General features: G+C 44.0%; 1 protein-coding gene across 1 annotated transcript in view; it reads left to right on the plus strand.

Moving 5' to 3' along the window:
• The window catches only part of LOC140202103 (pyroglutamylated RF-amide peptide receptor-like), a 59,760-nt gene extending 45,014 nt beyond the window's left edge, over positions 1-14,746 (plus strand). Inside the window, exons 5-6 of the mRNA XM_072266961.1 lie at positions 10,897-11,090; positions 14,391-14,746. Of these exons, the coding sequence (XP_072123062.1) occupies positions 10,897-11,090; positions 14,391-14,746 (550 nt within the window). The remainder of the gene's footprint in view (positions 1-10,896; positions 11,091-14,390) is intronic.
• Positions 14,747-21,134: the final 6,388 nt, after the last annotated feature.

A 21,134-nucleotide genomic window follows, 5' to 3' on the forward strand; every position in this document is an offset into this window, starting at 1 on the left:
TAGCATTAAAACTTTATAAAGCTCTAGTAAGGCCTCACTTGGAGTATTGTGAGAAGTTTTGGGCCCCTTATTATAGAAAGGATGTGCTGAAACTGGAGAGGGTTTAAAGGAGGTTCATAAAAATGATTCCAGGATTGGCTTGTCATGTGAAGAGGCATTTAATGGCTCTGGGCCTGTACGCACTAGAATTCAGAAGAATGAGGGATGACCTCATTGAAACTTATTGAATGGTGAAAGGCCATGATAGAGTGGACGTGGAGAGAATGCTTACTATGGTGGGAGAGTCTAAGACCAGAGGACACAGCCTCAGAATAGAGGGGCATCCTTGGAGATGAGGAGGAATTTCTTTAGCCAGAGTGCTGTGAATCTGTGGAATTCATTGCCACTGGCAGCTGTGGAGGTCAAATCTTCATGTATATTTGAGGTGGAGGTTTATCGATTCTAGATTGGAAAGGGCATGAAGGGATACGGGGAGAAGGCAGAATTTTGGGGCTGAGAGGAAAATTGGATCATCCCTGATGAAGTAACGAAGCAGAATCGATGGGCCAAATGGCCTAATTTTGCTCCGATACCGTATGGTCTTATGTTCTAAATGAAACTGCATTCCTTTGGGGCAAAGGTACAAAACACAGTCCATACAGTCATACACAATTATGATGACATATCCAGGCACAAAAAATAATGTTAGCACACTGTAGGTCCCTCAGTGTCATGGCCTGAGCATTGATGGTGCTTGGGAAGTTGTGCTGGAGCCATGTTTCCGCAAGGAAAAGTACGCTGCAGTTCCTCATCTCATGCAAGGCAAGACAGCTTGTCTCGCACTGGGTCAGAGTCAGGCATTCCAGCCAGTGGTCATTAGAACAAACACTGGAGAGCCGCAGCGACAGGAGAATTGACCTACAGGGGCCAGCCTCCAACCCAGCGAGCCCAGTGCACCCCTCTTCTCGCCCACATCGCCTCTGGCGCCTCCTCCTGAGAGGCTGTAACGGACGACGCTGTGGCACGAGAGCCTGGTCCGCTCAACTGGAGCCACGCAGCTCCCCTGCCGTCGGTCTCACCAGTGATCCAGACTTCCCGTATTTTATATTACCAGCACCCAACAGGCCCTTGCAATCACAAGAAAAACATTTTGTGCACATATTTGCACCATTTTTTTGGACTTGAATTGGCCGCTGTGACAAAACTCGCTACAATCTTACTGGAAGCCGATCTACCACTCAGTAAAAGACTGTATCAGTAAGTGCATATCTGAGTAAATACCGCTCTTAGGAATTCGTCATTGTGGATAAATACAGAACTCAATAACTATCCCTCAGGGCATTAGCCTTCTGAACTCCCTGCCACATTGTATTTGAAGTGTCACTGGTTAATCTGTTCTATACCTTACAGTATTTAATTGATGCACTTTTGTTCATTATTTATGCGTGGTTTACCTATAAGTTTTATCCTTACCCACATAAGTTATTGTGTGTTGCGTACTATTGTGCTTTACACCCTGGTTCGGAGAAATGTTCTCCTGTTTCTATATGCATTATATAATTATACACATTATATGCATGTATATAGCTAAATGACAATAAACTTGACTTGACTTAACTGTATTTTGGTGAATGTCACACTCATGAAGTTTCATGCCAAGAAAATGTCGCTTTCAGCAGGCGTTGTTTTCAGTAAATGTCGCTCCTTGTTAGACGCTATTCTCAGTAAACGTTGCTCTCTATAAATGCCTGTTTCAGACATTCTTCGTCCTGTTAAATGTCACAGGTAGTGAATGTCCATCTCAGGAAATGGAAACACTTAGTTACCGTCATCCTCCGTGTATCTCTGTATTAACAGCAGTCAATTGCTATAACCATTGTGTCAGTAAATGTCACTCTTAGTAGATGTCTCCAACTTTCTGTCAATAATGTTTTCAGTAAAATGTTGCTCTCAATAGCATCTAACTTGATGGCATGATCATTGATTTCTCCTACTTCTGGTATTTTTCCTCCTCCCCCTTCCCTCTTCTTCAATTCCCTACTCTGCCCACCCCTTTACATCTTCTCTTCAATTGCCTATCACCTCCTCCTGGGCCTCCTCTTCTTTCCCTTTCTCCCATGGTCTACCCTCCTCTCCTATCAGATTCCTTCTTCTTCAGCCCTTTACCTTTTCCACCTATCATCTTCCAGCTTTTTACGTCAACACCCCCACTCTCCCAGCCACCTGGCTTCACCTCTCACTTTATAGCTCGTACCCCTTCTTCTGTCTCCCACCTTCTCATTCTGGCATCTTCCCCCTTCCTTTACAGCACTGATGAAGGGTCTCAGCCTGAAACATCGACTGTTTATGCATTTCCATAGACCCTGCCAGTGTTCCTCTTGCATTTTGTGTGTTCATTTTAGTAGGTTGCTCACATATTAAGGAAAGAATAATGTGCAGTTATTCTTCAATAATGTGCATTCAATATCACTTTTAGTAACTGTTGTACTCCATAAATGTCTATTTTGTTCCATCTTAATCTTACTAAATATGACAATCAATAAATGACATGATGAGAAAAAGTCACAGTCAGTAAACATCCTCCTTAGAGGCTGTTGCACAAGATCAAAGTAAGCCACAGAAAGCTGTAAACTTAGTCAGCTCCATCATGGGTACTAGCCTCTGTAGTATTCAGGACAGCTTTAAGGAATGATGCCTCAAAAAGATGGCATCCATCATTAACGGCATCCTCTTCTGTACTCTTTCACCTGTGACTGCATTCCTGTACATGGTTCTAACCTCATAATCAAGTTCGCAGATGACACTACGGTGGTTGGCCTGATCAGAGGGGATGACGAGACGGCCTACAGGGACGAGGTCCAGCACCTGGCCGCGTGGTGTGCCGACAACAACCTGGCCCTTAACACCCAGAAGACCAAGGAGATCATTGTGGACTTCAGGCATGCTAGGAGCCACACTCACGTCCCCACCTACATCAACGGAGCTGTGGTGGAGCATGTATCAAGCTTCAAGTTCCTTGGTGTCGACATTTCCGAGGATCTCCCCTGGTCCCTGGACTCCTCCATCCTGATCAAAAAGGAGCAACAGCGCCTTTATTTCCTGCAGAGCATCAAGAAAGCTCACCTCTGTCCCAGGATATTGACGGACTTTTACTGCTGTACCATTGAGAGCATACTCACCGACTGCACCTCAGTGTGGTATGTCAATTGCCCCATATCGGACCGCAAAACACTCCAGCGTGTGCTGAAAACTGCCCAGCAGATTATCGGCACCCAATTGCCCACCATTGAGAACATCTACCATAAACGCTGCCTGGGCAGGGTGAAAAGCATTATCAATGCATCTCACCCTAACCATGGACTTCTTACTCTCCTCCCATCCAGTAGAGGCTACAGGAGCCTCCGCTCCCGCACCAGCAGGCATAGGAAGAGCTTGTTCCCTGAGGCTGTGACCCTGCTGAACCTCACATCACAGCGCTAAGCAGTATTGCACCCATATTGTACTGTCTCAGTACTTTTATATTTGTGTGCTGTAGCACTTACTTTTTATTCATAGTTATTTTGTAAATAACACTATTCTTTGCATTTCTGGTCAGATACTAACTGCTTTTCATTGGCTTTGTATCAGTACTCGGCACAATGACAATAAAGTTGAATCTAATCTAATCTGATCCAAGAACTCACACCATGCAGGACATACTCTCTTCTCATTGCTACCATCCGGAAGGAGGTACAGGAGCCTGAAGGCACACACTCAATGATTCAGGAACAGCTTCTTCAATTATGCCATCCAATTTCTTAATGGACATTGAACCAATGAAAACTACCTCATTTACTTTTTTTATTTCCATTTTTACACTACTGGTTTAATTATATATATATTAATTATTTTTTACACAAAATAATTGATTGCATAAGTATTTACCCCACCCCCCCTTTAATAGGACACACCAAATCATCACTGGTGCAGCCAACTAGTTTCAAAAGTCACATAATTTGTAAAATGGAGATCACCTGTGTGCGGTCAAGGTGTTTCAACTGATTGTGGTGGAAAATACACCTGTATCTGGTAGAAACTACACCATGAAGACAAAAGAACACTCCAAGCAACTTTGCGAAAAGGCTATTGAAAAGCACAAGTCAGGAGATGGAGACAAGAAAATTTCCATGTCACTGAATATCCCTTGGAGTACAGTTAAGTCAATCAGCAAGAAATAGAAAGAGTATGGCACAGCTATAGATCTGCCTAGAACAAGCCATCCTCAAAATCTGAGTGACCTTGTGAGATGGGAACTAGTGAGGGAGGCCACCAAGAGATCTGTGACAATTCTGGAGGAATTACAAGCTTCAGTGGCTGAGATGGGAGAGACTGTGCATACAACAACTGTTGCCGAGGTACTTCACCAGTCACAGCTTTATGGGAGAGTGGCAAAGAGAAAGCCACTGTTGATAAAAACTCACACAAAATCTCAGCTAGAGTTTGCCAGAAGGCATGTGGGAGATAAAGAAGTTTAAAAACACACTCTCTATGAAAGATAGATACTGCCTAGCGGAGCAGTCATTGTGGGAGCGGTCATTGTTGGAGTAGTCTGAGGCAGAGTAGTAAGGCTTTGGCTCAACAGGACTTCGGTGAGAACAGGTGGAGGCAAGGTAAGTAGGTAAGATCGTTCCTTATTTCTTATTCTGAACTAACTCTTGTGAGAGTGTAGGTGGTGTGTCAACAGAGCCAGTGTTCTGTTCTGGGTGTCAGATGTGCAATTTCTGGAAGATTACCTCCCCAACGGCCATACCTACACCAAGTGCATCGAGATTCAGCTCCTTGGGGACTGTGTTAAGGAACTGGAGCTGCAGGTCGATGACCTTTGGCTTGTTAGGGAAAGTGAAGCAGTGATAGACAGGAGCTACAGGAAGGTCGTCACCCCCAAGGCTGCAGGAGATAGAGAAATTGGTGACTGTCAGGAGAAGGAGAAGAGAACATCAAATAGTGGAGAGCTCCCCTGTGGCCGTCCCCCTCAACAATAACTACTCCTTCTGAGTACTGTTGGGGGGGATGTGGAAGGACCTACCTGGGGGGAAGCAACAGTGGCTCAGAAGGGTAGGGAACGGAAGAGGATGGCAGCAGTCATAGGGAACTTTATAGTCGGGGACAGATGGGTGATTCTACAGGCGCAAAAGGAAACATGGAGGGTAGTTTGCCTCCCAGGTGCTAAGGTCTGTGATGTTTCTGAACACATCCACAATATCCTGAAGAGGGAGGGTGAGCAGCCAGAAGTCGTGGTACATATTGGTACCAATGACATGGGTAGAAAAAGGGAGGAAGTCCTGAAAGCAGAATACAGGGAGTTAGGACGGAAGCTGAGAAGCAGAACCTCAAAGGTAGTCATCTCAGGATTGCTGCCTGTGCCATGCAACAGTGAGGATAGGAGCAGAATGAGGTGGCGGATAAATGTGTGGCTGAAGAATTGGAGCAGGGAGCAGGGATTCAGATTTCTGGATAATTGGGGCCTCTTCTGAGGCAGTTGTGACCTGTACAAAAAAAACATTTGCACTCCAATTTCAACCTGAGGGGGACCAATATTCTTGAGGGCAGGTTGCTGGAGCTGTTGGGAGTGGTTTAAACAGTAGCATTTGAATAAGGTGGACAAACTCATGGCACAATTTGGGATTGGTTGCTATGTGGTGGGCATCACTGAGACATGGCTGAAAGGTCTTAGCTGGGAGCTTAACATCACAGGATATGCTTTGTATCAAAAGTGAAGGCAGGAAGGCATTGGCAGTGAAGTGGTTCTGTTGGTAAGAGATGGAATTACATCTTTAGAAAGAGGTGATATAGGGTCAGAGAATGTTGAATCTTTGTAGGTGGAGTTAAGAAACTGCAAGGTTGGAGAAAAAACATTATGGGAATCATACATAGGCCTCCAAATAGTAGCCAAGATGCAAGGTTGAGATTACAAAGGGAGCTGGAAAAGGCATGTAATATGGGTAATGAGACCATTGTAATGGGGGACTTCAATATGCAAGGGAATTGGGAAAATCAGATTGGTGTCAGATTGCAAGAGGAAATTTGTTGAATGCCTATGAGATGGCTTTTTAGAGCAGCTTGTGCTTGAGCCTACTCGGGAAAAGGCTATCTTAGACTGGGTGTTGTGTAATAACCCAGGTCTTATTAGGCAGCAAATGTAAAGGAACTGTTGGGAGGCAGTGCTCATGATATCATTGAATTGATACTGTAATTTGAGAGGGAGAAGCATAGGTCACATGGCTCAGTATCGAAATGGAATAAAGTGAATTACAGAGACATGAGAGAGGGGCTTGCCCTGGTGGATTGGAGGAGGATACTGGTGGCGATGATGGCAGAACAGAGACAGCTGAAGTTTCTGAGAATAGTTCACAATGCACAGGATAGATATGTTCCACGGACGAAGTACTTCTCAAATGGCAGGGATAGGCACTGTGGCTGACAAAGGAAGTTAAAAGCCAAGGAAAGGGCATATAAGGTAGCAAAAGTGAGTGGGAAGATGGATGATTGGGAAGCTTTTAAAATCCAACAAAAGGCAACTAAAAAGACCATAAAGGGAAAAAAATGAAATTTCAGGACCAACTAGCCAATAATGTAAAGTGGGATGCTAAAAGTTTTTCCAGTTATATGGAGTAAAAGGGAAGTGAGAGTTGATATGATGCTGGTGAAGTAGCAACGGGGGACAAAGAACTTAAAGGAGGCAGATGAACTTAATCGGTACTTTGCATCTGTCTTCACTGTGAAGGACATTAGCAGTGTGCCAGAGGTCTGTGAGTGTCAGGGAGCAGGAGTGAGTGCCATTACTATTACAAAGGGAGAAAATATTCAAACTCAAAGGTCTGAAGGTGGATAAGTCCTCTGGACCAGATGGACTACATCCCTGAGTTCTAACAGAGCTTGCTGAAATGATAATGGATGCATTGGTCATGATCTTTCAAGAATCACCTGATTTTGGCATGGTCCTGGAGGACTGGAAAATTGAAAATGTTCAATTTTTTTAAGAAGGGAGGAAGGCAAAAGAAAGGAAATTATAGGCCAGTTAGCCTAACTTCAGTGACTGGGACAGTGTTGAAGTCTATTATTAAGGATGAGGTTTTGGAATACTTGGAGACTAAAGTAAGTTAAAGTCAGTATGGTTTCTGTGAAGGGAAATCTTGCCTTTAGAGATCTTTGAGGAAGTAACAAGCAGAGTGGACAAAGGAGAAGCAGAGGATGTCATTTAATTGGTTTTCAGAAGGCATTTGATAAGGTGCAACACGAGGCTGCTTAACAGGATAAAATCAGCAAAGGTGGCATGGATAGAGGAATGGCTGACAGGCAGGAAGCAGCGAGTGGGAATAAAAGGGGCCTTTTCTGGTTGGCTGCCAGTGACTAGTGGTGTTCCTCAGGGGTCTGTAATGGGTCCACTGCTTTCGTCAATAACTTGGATGATGGAAGATACCAGCCTAAAACCTGCCTGTCTACAACGTGGAAGCACCTATCAGGCATCATAGCCAGCAAGCTGAAGGAATGTGTGTAAATTCCTGAGCCCTGCTCAGAGGGGGATTGGTGATGGAATCAGAGGCTCCAAGCACCAACTACTGATTGACAAAGCAGTCATGTGAGACTCCAAGACCAGGCAAACCAACTTAAGCACAGCCTGGAACAACTACCAGAAAGCATTGAACTCAATGCCCCACACATGGATCCTGGAATGCCTGTTGCTGTACAAGGTCAACAAGACACTAAGGACCTTCATCAAGAACTCAGTGGGCCATTGGAGTACAATGCTAGAAGTTAACTCAAAGCCAATAGCACAAATATCCATCAGATATGGAATATACCAGAATCATGCACTATCCCCACTACTGTTCTGCATAGGCTGAACCCCCTCAGCCAGATCATCTCAGAGTGGAGATGGGTACAGGTTTAAGAGTGGACTGACCATCAGCCACCTCCTGTACATGGATGAGATCAAGCTGTATTCCAGAAATGAAAGAGACATTGACTCACTAATCCACCTGACAATGGTGTACAGCAGAGACACTGGGATGTCATTTGGACTGGAAAAGTGCAGCCGGATGGTGGAGAAAAGAAGCAAACTCATCAAGACTGAGGGAGTTGAGTTATTTGAAGCCAACATACCAGATGTCCAGGACAGCCAAAAATACCTGGGGGTCCTGCAGGTGTATGGGAGTCATGATGAGGACACAAGGAAGGCTGCAACATTCAAGTACCTCTAAAGAGTGAGACAGGTCCAAAAAACCAGCTGAGTGGGAAGAACAAGATCAGTACATTCGCCCTATTAGTCATCAGATACCCAGCTGCAATATTGTGCTGGTCAAGGAATGAACTGGGAGCCGCTGATATCAAGAACCGAAAACTACTAACAATACATGGAGGATTCCATCCAAAGTTCAACGGTGAGTGACTGTACACCTGCTGGAATAAAGGTGGATGGGGACTTGGAAGTGTCAAGGCCACAGTCCTGGAAGAAATGCGAAACATCCATGAGTACATCAGGAAGATGGCCCCTGAGGATGACCTGCTAGAGAATACCTCAGGCAGCAGGCAGGGGACATGGAGAGGCAGAGCCAGAGGCCATGGCAGGACAGGCCACTGTATGAGATGTACTATCGCCAGGTGGTTGCCGTAACAGTCTTACCAATGGCTGAAATGGCAGGGCTGAGGGACAGCACAGAGCTGCTGCACAAGAACCAGGTGCTGAGCTCAAGAGCAATAGAGGCAGGGGCCTGTCCCACCAGGCAAGACCCAAGATGCAGACCGTGCAAGGAATCTGCTGAAACCATCCAGCACATAGTAGCAGGGTGCAAGATGCAGACAGGGACAGCACAACCAAGTTGCAGGAACTGTGTACTGGAACACCTGTGTTGAGTGTGGATTGGGCACTCCCAAGTCCTAATGGAAAACACCTGAGAAGGTAGTGCAAAATGACAGAGCTAAGATCCTGTGGGATTTCCCAATACAGACTGATAAGCAGGTACTGGCCAACCAACCAAGCATAGCAATACTGGACAAGGAACAGAAGAAAGCGATAGAAATAAATGTGGCAATCCAGAATGACAGTAACATCAGGAAGAAAGAACATGAGAAGCTGGAGAAATACGGGGCTTGAAAGAGCAGATAGAAAGGATGTGGAAGGTTAAAGTCGGAGTAATCCTGGTGGTGATAGAAGCATTTGGAGCTGTGACACCTGGATTGGGAGAGTGGCTCCAACAAATCCCGGGAACAATGCCTGAAATCTCAGTCCAGAAGAGTGCACTACTAGGAACAGCAGGGAAACTGCACCGAACCTCAAGCACGCAGGCCTCAGGTAGAGGACCCGAGATTGAGGCAAAAATACTCATACACACCACCTATAAGGGGTGAGAGAAAAATATAGCTAGGGTGCCTAGGTCATTTGTAGGGTACCGTGTTTGTCAGTGTGGAGCGGACAGCAGGTTTATCAATACACACCACTCATAAGAGGTGAGAAAAAATATTTTGTGTATATATACATTTACCGTAATTCAGTTTTGTTCTACTATTACGTATTGCTGCGAAGTCAACAAATTTCATGACGTATGCCAATGACATGAAACCTGATTCTGATTCTGAGAAACAGCAAGGTAACAGGTCCTTCTGGCCCAATGAGTCCACTCTGTCCAACTGATCTACTACCTGAATGTCTTTGGGATGTGGGAGGAAACTGGAACACCTGGTTACAGTGTCAAACCCACATGGTCACGAGGAGAACATGTAAGCTACTTGCAGCCAGCAGCAGGAATTGAACCCAGGTCACTGACACTGTAATAGTGTAACGCTAACTGCTACACTGTTGTGCCACCCCATATAGGTTTGAAAATTAATATGTACAATTTTTGGAACCATTCAGCCAACAACGGTGTGCTGACAATAGACAATAGGTGCAGCAGTAGGCCATTCAGCCCTTCGAGCCAGCACCACCATTCACTGTGATCATGGCTGATCATCCACAATCAGTACCCCGTTCCTGCCTCCTCCCCATATCCCTTCACTCCACCATCGTTAAAAGCTCTTTTTTGAAAGAATCCAGAGAATTGGCCTCCACTGCCTTCTGAAGCAGAGCATTCCACAGATCGACAACCCCCTGTGTGAAAAAGTTTTTCCTCAACTCCGTTCTAAATTGTCTTCCCCTTATTCTTAAACTGTGGCCTCTAGTTCTGGACTCCCCCAACATCGGGAACATGTTTCCTGCCTCTAGCGTGTCCAATCCCTTAATAATCTTATGTTTCAATCAGATCCCCTCTTATCCTTCTAAATTCCAGAGTATACAACCCCACTGACCTTTTAACCTACTCAGTATACCCCTTCCCTCTCATATTGCTTTTCATTTTGAGGGGGAATCCTTCACTACATTTAATGCCCTTTAATTGTCATGGACCTCCAAGCAGACCACAACCTTGACTTCTTGTGTTCCTCAATGACCTGGAGAGCTACGCTGGCTGGAGTCAGAGCTTTATGCTTTGGCTCTTGGTAGGGTTGCCCGTGCCAAACAGGTCAAAGGGTAGAAACCAGACTAAGAGTGGTCCACCGGTCCTCCAGGTTCAGGGGTTCAGCTCAGGGCTAGCAACCCTGAATGGTCAAACAAAACGGTTATGGAAACAGCAATGAAGATTCCTTCTGCATCTGAGTGCGACGGTAATCCTGAGCCTCCACCCAGGACTTGCATGGCTAACAGTGGTGAAGCAATGATAAAGCCCTGAACACAGCCAAGACCAAGAGGTCAGACAGTGATGGAGGCAGAAAGGGCAGTAAGTAATTATCATGAAACAGAAAACACTGGGATTACTTAGCCAGTCAGGCAGCGTCTGTGCGGAGAGGAATAGAGTCAATGTCTCAGGTTATTGAGCTGTGAAAGTTGTTTATTGTTGTCCACAGAAGGAAGAAGCATGCAGTGAAGAAGATGGTGGCTGTGGTGATTGTGTTTGCTGTTTGCTGGGCTCCATTCCACCTCGTCGTCATGCTCTCGGATTACGGTAATATGTTCAAGAGGTGGCAAGTTCTCTTTGGTGGCTTTGGGTGGCAAAGGCTTCGAAATGGTGCCATGGAAGAGTCAGATAGTGGAGTGATCTGTAAGTGTCATCAGAGAAACATTCCTGGATGTCTTTGTAGATTTGTGTTTCTAGATCATCAAGTCAAGGATCTTTAAAAGAAAGCTCTTGCATTAATTTTGTTATATAAAATGTTGGTGAGGCTTAATTTGGAGTATTGTGTGCAGTAATGGTCACCTGCTTACAGGAAAGATATCAATAAGATTGAAAGAGTGCAAAGAATATTTACGAGGATGTTGCCAGGACTTGAGGATCTAAGTTATAGGAAACATTGAATAGGTTAGGTCTTTATTCCCTGGAGCGAAGGAGAACGAGGGGGAACTTGATAGAGGTATACAAAATTATTAGGGCAACATTATGCAAACAGGCTTTTTCCACTGATGTCAGGTAAGACTAGAACTAGAGGTCATAGATTAAAGGAAAACGATGAAATATTTAGGGGGAACATCTCTGAGGGTGGTGACAGTGTGGAACAAGCTGTCAGTGGAAATGGTGGATGCATGTTTGATTGCAACATTTAAGAGAAGCATAGGTACAGCGCTTATAGAAAAAGGATTCAACCCCCTTGGAAGTCTTAAATTTTTAATTGTTTTACAACACTGAATCACAGTAGATTTAATTTGGCTTTTTTGACACTAATCAACAGAGAAAGACACTTTAATGTCAAGGTGAAAACAGATCTCTACAAAGTGATCTAAAGTAATCACAAATATAAAACACAAAATCATTGTATAAGTATTCATCCCCTTCAAATCAGTATTTAGTAGATGCACCTTTTGCAGCAATTACAGCCATACCTACGGCGTAGATTCGATGCAGAAGTATAAATTGGCCTTGAGTCTGTGTGGATATGTCTCTATCAGCTTTGCACATCTGGACACTGCAATTCTTTTCCCCATTCTTCTTTACAAAACTGCTCAAGTTCTGTCAGATCATAAGTGAACAGCCCTTTTCAAGTCCAGCAACAAATTCTCAATTTGATTGATGTCTGGACTCTGATTTGCCCACTCCAGGACACTATCTTTGTTGTTTTTAAGCTGTTCCTGTGTAGCTTTGGCTTTATGCTTAGGGTCATTGTCTTGCTGGAAAACAAATCTCCCAAGTTGCAGTTCTCTTGCAGACAGTATCAGGTTTACCTCCAGGATTTCCCTGTATTTTGCTGCATTCATTTTACCCTCTACCTTCACAAGCCTTCCAGGGCCTGCTGCAGTGAAGTATCTCCACAGCATGGTGCAGCCACCACCTTGCTTCACAGTAAAGATGGCGTGTTTTTGATGTGCAGCATTTGACTTGTGCCAAACATGGTATTTAATCAGATGGCCAAAATTCTCAATTTTGGTTTCATTAGAACATAGAACCTTCCAACTGACTTCAGAGTCTCCCACATGCCTTCTGGCAAATTCTAGCTGAGATTTCATGTGAGTTCTTTTTTCCAACAGTGGCTTTCTCTTTGCCACTCTCCCATAAAGTTATGACCTGTCAAGCACCCAGGCAACAGTTGTTGTATGTGCAGACTCTCCCAACTCAGCCACTGAAGCTTGTAACTTCTGCAGAGGTGGCCTCCATCACTCGACCCCTTCTTGCACGGTCACTCAGTTTGTGAGGACGGCCTGCTCTAGGCAGATTAACAGCTGTGCCATATTCTTTCCACTTGATGATTGACTTAACTGTACTCCAAGTGATACTCAGTGACTTGGAAATTTTCTTGTATCCATCTCCCGACTTGTGCTTTTCATAACCTTCTCGCAGAGTTCCTTGATGCGTTCTTTTGTCTTCATGGTGTAGTTTTTACTAGGATACTGACTCACCAGCAGTTGGACCTTCCAGATACAGGTGTATTTTTACTACAATCAATTGAAACACCTTGACTGCACACAAGTGATCTCCATTTAACTAATTCTGTGACTTCTAAAACCAATTGGCTGCACCAGTGATGATTTGGTGTGTCATATTAAAGGGGGTGAAGACTTGAGCAATCAATTATTTTGTCTTTTACATGTGTAATCAATTTAGATTACTTTGTAGAGATCTGTTTTCACTTTGACATGAAAGTCTTTTTCTGTTGATCACTGTCCAAAAAGCCAAGTTAAATCCATTGTGATTCAATGTTGTAAAACAATAAAATATGAAAACTTCCAAGGGAGGGGTGAATACTTTTTATCAGCACTGAAAGTAGATGGGAAAGGTGTGGAGGGCTATGGTCCCAGTGCAGGCCGATGAGACTAGCTCAAATGGACTATAAACAGAAGAGATTCTGCAGATACTGGAAATTCAGAGTAACATATACAAAATTCTGGAGGAAATCAGCCCAATGAAGGGTCTCAACCCAAAACAACGACTATAGAAGCTGTCTGACCTGCTGAGTTCCTCCTGCTTTTTTTGTGTGTTACTCTGGCTTAGATGGGAATCTTGGTCAGAATGGATCAGTTGGGCTGAAGGGCCTGTTTCTATGCAGCATGGGTCTATAACTATGATCCAAAACAACTTCTTTGGCTATCAGCCCTTCCGAGTTAGTTCAGCATCAGTTTTGTATAATGTAGCCCCGAAATAGTGCTCTGGGACACATTGCTACATTTTAACCTATAACTGCAGCTTTCTAGCATTTATGTGTTTAGTCGGTAGTGTTGGCAATCAGTCAGTAAAGAATGGTTTGACTATATTCAGTGTCTACCTTATTAGATACAGTTCTACACCTTTTTAATGTAAATATCTAATCAGCCAATCATGTGGCAGCAACTCCATGCATAAAGGCACGCAGACATGGTCCAGAGGTTTCGTTTTTGTTCAGACCAAACATCAGAATGGGGGATGAAGTGTGATCTAAGTGACTTTGACTGCGGGATGATTGTTGGTGCCAGATGGGGTGATTTGATTATCTCAGAAACTGCTGACCTTCTGGGGTTTTCACACAGTACGGTCTCTAGGGTTTAAAGAGAATGGTGCAGAAATTTTTCGTTTAAAATTCCAGTGAGCAGCAGCTGTGAGAGGAAATGCCTTGTAAATGAGAGAAGTCAGAGATGAATGGCCAGACTGGTTCAAGCTGACAGGAAGGTGACAGTAACTCAAATAACCATGTGTCACAACAGTGGTGTGCAGAAGAGCATCTCTGAATGCACAACATGTCAAAGCTTGAAGTGGATGGGCTACAGCAGCAGAAGACCATGAATATACACTGTGGTGATGTTATAAGGTATAGGAGGTAACTAATAAAGTGGCTGCTGAGTGCAATTCTCTCTTTAAAGGAAGTGGTTACATGCATTTGGCGGGGTTTGTGAGAAGCATTCGATCCACTACGTAGTCTAAACAATCTTCTCCTTTCAGGTAAGCTGCAGCTGGACGCAGAGAAGGAGACCATTCTGTTCGCCTCAGTGCAGCTCCTGGGTTTCAGTAACTCAACCTGCAACCCCATCATCTACATGGCCCTGAAGGAAAACGTGAAGGGTTTCTGTAGGACCCTGCGCTGCCAGAGGATGAGGAGGAGACGGAGAACCTCAGGCGAGAGGGCAGAGCAAAATGCCCCCCGGTCCCGCATTGACACTCTGCCCTTACAGCCACGCCCAGCGTGGGCGAGCAAGTCAGGCCCAGGTGACCACTTCTCACAGGTTCACCTGCTCAAGGCCTCAGAGCAGCCCAAGAGCATTCTCGCACTGACTGTCATGGATCCCATCAACCCTTGATTCCCTCAGGCTGAACAAGGTCGCCCTGCCAAAACAAGTCGTGCACAGGCTGCCTTGTGGGATGTGTTTTCATTGCCACTACAAGGCAGGGCTCTGCTCTCACCTTGTTGTGGGAGAGTGCCGACTACCTGTCATTTTCCATCTATTATTCACTGTGCACCTGAAGGAGATCTGCTACATTCAGAGGGTGGAGTGGGTATGGAATGAGTTGTCAGTAGCGGTGTGGATGCAGGTTTGATTTCAACATGTAAGAGAATTTTGGATAGGTAACTGGATGGAAGGCTATGGTCCAGGTGTGGGTTAGACTGTAAGACCATAAGATTTAGGAGCAGAATTAGGCCATTCGGCCCATTGAGTCTGCTCCGCCATTCAGTCATGGGCTTCATTCACTTCATCCACTCATCCTCACTCCCCTGCTTTCAGCCCATACCCTTTGATGTCCTGGCATGATGGGAATAGGCAGATATGGAGAGGATGTTTCCTGTGGTGGGAGAGTCTAAGACCAGAGGACACAGCCTCAGAACAGAGGGACGTCCTTTTTGAACTGAGGTGATGGGGAACTCCTTTAGCCAGAGAGTTTGAATCGTGGAATTTGTTGCCACAAGTGCTGTAGAGGCCAAGTCATTGGGTATGTTTAAAGCAGAGGGTGATGGGTTCTTGATTGGTTCGGGCAGGAAAGGTTACGGGGAGAAGACAGGAGACTGGACTGAGAAAGAAAGTGGAACAGCCATGAGGAAATGGTGGAGCAGACTCAGTCAGAATCAGGTTTAATTACAGTCAGCATATATATATTTACATTAAATAAGTTGTGCATAAAATAGAAATGGAAAATATAGTGAAATACTTCAGAAATCTGATAGCAGAGGGGAAGACATTGCCTGAATTGTTGAGTGTGCCTTGAGGCTTCTGTACCTCCTTCCTGATGGTAACAATGAGAAGAGGGCATGTCCTGGGTGATGGGGGGTCCTTAATGATGAATATTGCCTTTTTGAAGCACTGCTCCTTGAAAATGTCCTGGATACTATGGAGACTGGTGCCCACGATACAGGACACTACTTTTACAACTCTCTGCAGCTTACTTCCCTCCTGTGCAGTAGCCCTTCCACCCATACTGGACAGTGATGCTCTCCATGGTACAGCTGCAGAAATGGCTAATTCTGCTCCAATATCTTACGGTCTTATAACAGTAGATGAGCTGAGGTCTGCTTTTGTGTTATGGTGTTCTATAACTCTAATGTTCTCGCATGATTCATTCATATGTAACTTCAAAAATAATAGTGCGGCGAGAGGGGAAAGGACTCTGGCAATTTCCATAACTTCTCCCCATTCTAAGATTTGATATTTCTTCACTTATTCATTATGTGCCATGACATATGACGTGGCTGATCATGATCTTCCATCTGTCTTTAATCTGAGAGTTTCAACTAACCTCTTTAAAACTCTTGCCTGTCCATCCCTTGATGTAAATTATGAATGTCATGCACTGTCAACCGCGACCTTTTCTTCCATCAATTTTTTTCCCGTCACTGCAAGATGTTTGAACTTCTCTTTTCTCAGTGCATGTCCCAGAAATTCCAGTTGCCATTTCCTGATTGATGATATCAGCTCTCCTCTTATTCTGGCTTTTCACAACAATTCCTCATTTGCTTTTCTGCCCTTCAACAATATTTTCATCATTCTCCTCAAAAACCACATTTCTGCAGCTGCGAGTCTTCCTTCACTTTGCTTTGATAGTGTCCAACATTCACTTCCATATGTTAGTGTGGAATGAACGTAGCACTGCAATACTGAGTTTCGTACCCGTAGAAATTGTTATTCTTTAGTATCTTGCGCAAATGTTCAAGCATGAATTTAGCAATCCCAATCCTTTTTCTAATTTCAATGTCAGCCCTGCTGTCAGATGATATCATGCTCCCAATGTAATTGAACTTCCACATTTGTTCGATTGTTTCGTTGCCCACTTTCAGTTCGCTTTTCTGTATTTCTTTCTTCCTTGTGACAACCATACATTCGGTCCTCTTGCGGTTGTGGTCAATCCTTTTTGCAATTTCTTCAATGGCTATCTAGTATTTCTTCATTGTTTGCAATTGACTCCTTTGCAGAAAGCCTTAGGCACCCTAGATTTCTTACATGGTTTCGGATGGTATGGCCTTCACAGAGCCCCTGATTAGTGCTCTATATCAGCAGTCCCCAACCCAACCACCGGGCCGCAGAGCATGTGCTACCGGGCTGTGAGGAAACGATATGAGTCAGCTGCACCTTTCCTCATTCCCTGTCACACACTGTTGAACTTGAACATAGGGTTGAACATTGGGCTAAATTGGTTTGTCCCATACGGGACCGCTCTTCTCCCCTATTTCCCCCGCTAAGGTAGAGCGTTCATATGAAACCTTTCGTGCTGAAATGGCGTAAAGCACAGAAGCAATTACCATTAAATTATATGGGAAATATTTTTGAGCATTCCCAGACCCAAAAAAAACCTACCAAATCATACCAAATAACACTAACATATAGTAAAAGCAGGAATGATATGATAAATACACAGCCTATATAAAGTAGAAGTAATGTATGTACAGTGTAGTTGGGAAGATTAAGCCAAAATCAATGTGCGGGGGGGGGGAAAAATCGGCACGTATGCACATGCGCACATCACATATCCGTATGTCACTCACGCATGCTCACACAGGTGCCTGTGCAAGGCTTCATGGTCATGGTAGTCTTTCCTGGGGTAAACACAAGTGTCCCAGGATTTGACTGTTACTTTTGTCCCTTATTTGGGAGTGAGAAAGTTGGCAACCCTAACTGTAAAAGACATGTTGAGGTGAGTCTAACCCTACTTGAACATCCCCCCGCCGCCCACCGGGTCGGCCGGTCCGCAAGAATATTGTCATGATTAAACCGGTCCGTGGTGCAAAAAAGGTTGAGGACCCCTGCTCTATATAGTAAATTTTTGGTATTTAGAAACTTTTCAATTCATTATTTTGAAAGTATCTTGGCTTTACAGAATTTCTTTACATGTGCCTAAGTCTTTTGCACAGTTCTGTATTCTGTCAGAAATGTGCCACAAAAGAGTGCCACTGTAGCACGGCAGATAGCACAACGGTTTCCAGCACCAGCAACCCAAGTTCAATTCCCGACACTGTCTGTAAGGAGTTTGTATGTATCCCATGACCGTGTGGGTTTTCTCCCACTTCCAAAGACAGAGGGGATAGGAGGTTAATTGGTCACAAGGGTGTAATTGGGCACTGCAGGCTCATTGGGCCGGAAAGGTCCATCACCGTGCTGGATTTTAACAATAATGAAATATAGAGAAAGAAACCAAAATTAAATCTAGGCCATTTATATAACGTGTCACACACGTTCTGTAACCCACTTACCCTGACACATTTCTGTTTTGTTTTTGTGAAGCTATTAATATTTTTAAATTGATGGTACAAACCCAAAGCGAAGCATTGATCTCATAATGCAACATAGCAGGCACCAAAAATCTGAAATAAAAGCAGGGGATTGCTGAAAGTGCGCAGTATCAAAGGAGTAAGTTGCCAGAAACTTGTTTCAGTATAGCTACAGCAAGCAGTTCATTGAGATTTGTTGATGAAAGAGTTCCTCATCGGACCGTAAGCTAATGACACTGATAAGACTGTAAGACATAGGAGCAGAATTAGGCCATTTGGCCCATCCAGTCTGTTCCATCATGGCTGATTTATTATTCCTCTTAACCCCATTCTGCTGTCGCTCCCCGTGGCCTGAGGTGCCCTTATTGATCAGGAATTAAATACACTCAATGACTTAGCCTCACAGTCATCTGTGGCAATGAATTCCACAGATCCACCACCCTCTGACTAACAACATTCCTCTTCATCTCTGTTCTAAATGTGCTTCTAAATGGACGAAAGTTCAACATGTTTAAAGATACATTTTCAATAAATGTGTTGGGCACGTGACCAAGTGATTAAGGTGTTTGTCTGGTGATCTCAAGGTCGCTAGTTCGAGCCTCAGCTGTGTTTGTGTCCTTGAGCAAGGCACTTAATCACACATTGCTCTAGTGTCTGTGCGAGGAGTGGCGCCCCGCACAGACTTCCAATCTGCACCTTGTAAGGCATAAAAATGCCTGACGCAGCCCTCTCATGGTCTGAGTCGACGTTCCGCTTCAATAAAACTAACCCCAATTTCTCATGCCCAAAGTACAGTTTAGACCTTAAGATCATAAGACATAGGAGCAGAATTAGGCCATTTGGCCCATTGAGTCTGTTCTGTCATTTCATCATGCCTGCATTATTATCCCTTCTGAAAGCTTTGATGAATCAAAACCCTACCAACCTCCACTTTAAATACAGTATACCCAATGACCTGGCCTCCACAGCCATCTCCGGCAATGAATTCTACAGATTCATCACTCTCTGGCCAAAGAAATTCCTCCTCATCTCTGTTCTAAAGAGATAATCTTATATTCTGAGACAATAATGGAAGAATGAGTTTTAATGGACTAATGTCACCCAGAGTGTTATATATTTCCATAGCTTCTTGGCTCAATTAACATATAAATTATTCATAGCTTCTCCACATCTAGTGCAGTGAGCTAGACTAACAAGGACCCATGAACAATGATAAGCTGATGAAATTTTAGAGATGCCAGATTTGTTCAGTTTTAAGTTTAATTGTCATTCAACCATCCATGAATACAACCAAACAAAACAGCATTACTTCAAGGTGCAAAACACATTACCAACACTCACGCACAACACAATGCACATTTAGCACATGTAGACAGCAGTAAAATACAGTCACACACAAAAAAATATAGTCCAAGTCCCAGAGTCCATGAATGTTGTAGCAGTCTATAATCGAACACGATACATCTTGTCTTCTGCCAAGTGAACACTGGAGGGCAGCAGCAACTGCAGCATAGATGGCGCATCGCACTGCCCCTGGCCTTCCGGTGGAGTGCACCGACGCTGATGCCTCTCTGCTGGGCAGTTGCAAACAGGTGACATTGTGGTTTGAGGCCATATAGATGCCCTGCCACTCACCAATAAAACAGTGAATTGGACATGCAGCATCCCACATTACCAATGTCCAACAGGGTCTTGCGATCACAAGAAAAGCAACTAATAAAATCACTTGCTGTTAGACTGCACACCATCTTTGTGCACTGAGGTCTCTGACGCAGCAGCAGCAAGACCTGCACCACGTCCAGCTCGTTCAATTGTTCCACCAACAAACAACACACTGATGGGGTGAACTGCAGTACTTAAAGTTAATAATGACCAGCAAGTTCATGCGATCTTAAAAATATACATTTTAAAAAAGACAAAAACATCTTTGATTGGCCCCATAGAAATGCTTGCGTCCAAACGCGTTGCCATTTTACCGGAAGCAGGAGGGACGAATGTGCTGTAAAAATTATTATAGCCTTTAGAAGTGCATGAAGACATCGAAGAAAAGAGAGAATGATGAGAATAATTAGCTTTATTTGTCTAATGCACATTGAAATATCAAAACATGCAGTGAAATGTATCATTTGCATCAAGTCAAATCTGTGACGATTGTACTGGGGGCAGCCCGCATGCTTCTGGTGCATACATAGCATGCTTGCAAATTACTAACCATAAGCATATGTTTGGGATGTTGGCAGAAACTGGTTGCCCTGATTATATTTATTGCTTATTTAGTTATTACTATCACTTCATTTCTTCGGTAGTATTTGCAAAGTTTATCTTTTGCACACTGGTTTTCCGCATTATTTGGTGTGGAATTTCATTGATTCTATTATGGTTATTTGAGTTATTGTTCAAAGTAAATTTATTATCAAAGTACATACGGTATATGTCACCATGTACAACCCAGGGATTCATTTTCTTGTGGGCATACTCAGCAAATCCATAGAATAATAACCACAACCGAATCGATGAAAGACCGCCCAACTTGGACATTCAACCAGTGTGCAGAAGACAACAAACACTGCAAATACAAAAAGAAAGAAATAATAATGATAAATAAATGAGTCATAAATATGGAGAATATGAAATTAAGAGTGCTTGAAAGTGAGTTCATTGATTGTGGGAACATTCAATGACTGGGCAAGTGAAGTTGAGTGAAGTTATCCCTTTGGTTTAAGAGCCTGATGGTTGAGGGGTAATAACTGTTCCTGAACCTGGTGGTGTGGGACCTGATGGTTGAGGGGTAATAACTGTCCCTGAACCTGGTGGTGTGGGATCTGATGGTTGAGGGGTAATAACTGTTCCTGAACCTGGTGGTGTGGGACCTGATGGTTGAGGAGTAATAACTGTTCCTGAACCTGGTGGTGTGAATCTGGAGGCTTCTACAGCTTCTTCCTGATGGCTGCAGAGAATGGGTGGTGGGATGATGGATGCTGCTTTCCTGCGAC

The sequence above is a fragment of the Mobula birostris genome, chromosome 8 (assembly GCF_030028105.1).
Source record: "Mobula birostris isolate sMobBir1 chromosome 8, sMobBir1.hap1, whole genome shotgun sequence".
NCBI classification, from domain to species: domain Eukaryota; kingdom Metazoa; phylum Chordata; class Chondrichthyes; order Myliobatiformes; family Myliobatidae; genus Mobula; species Mobula birostris.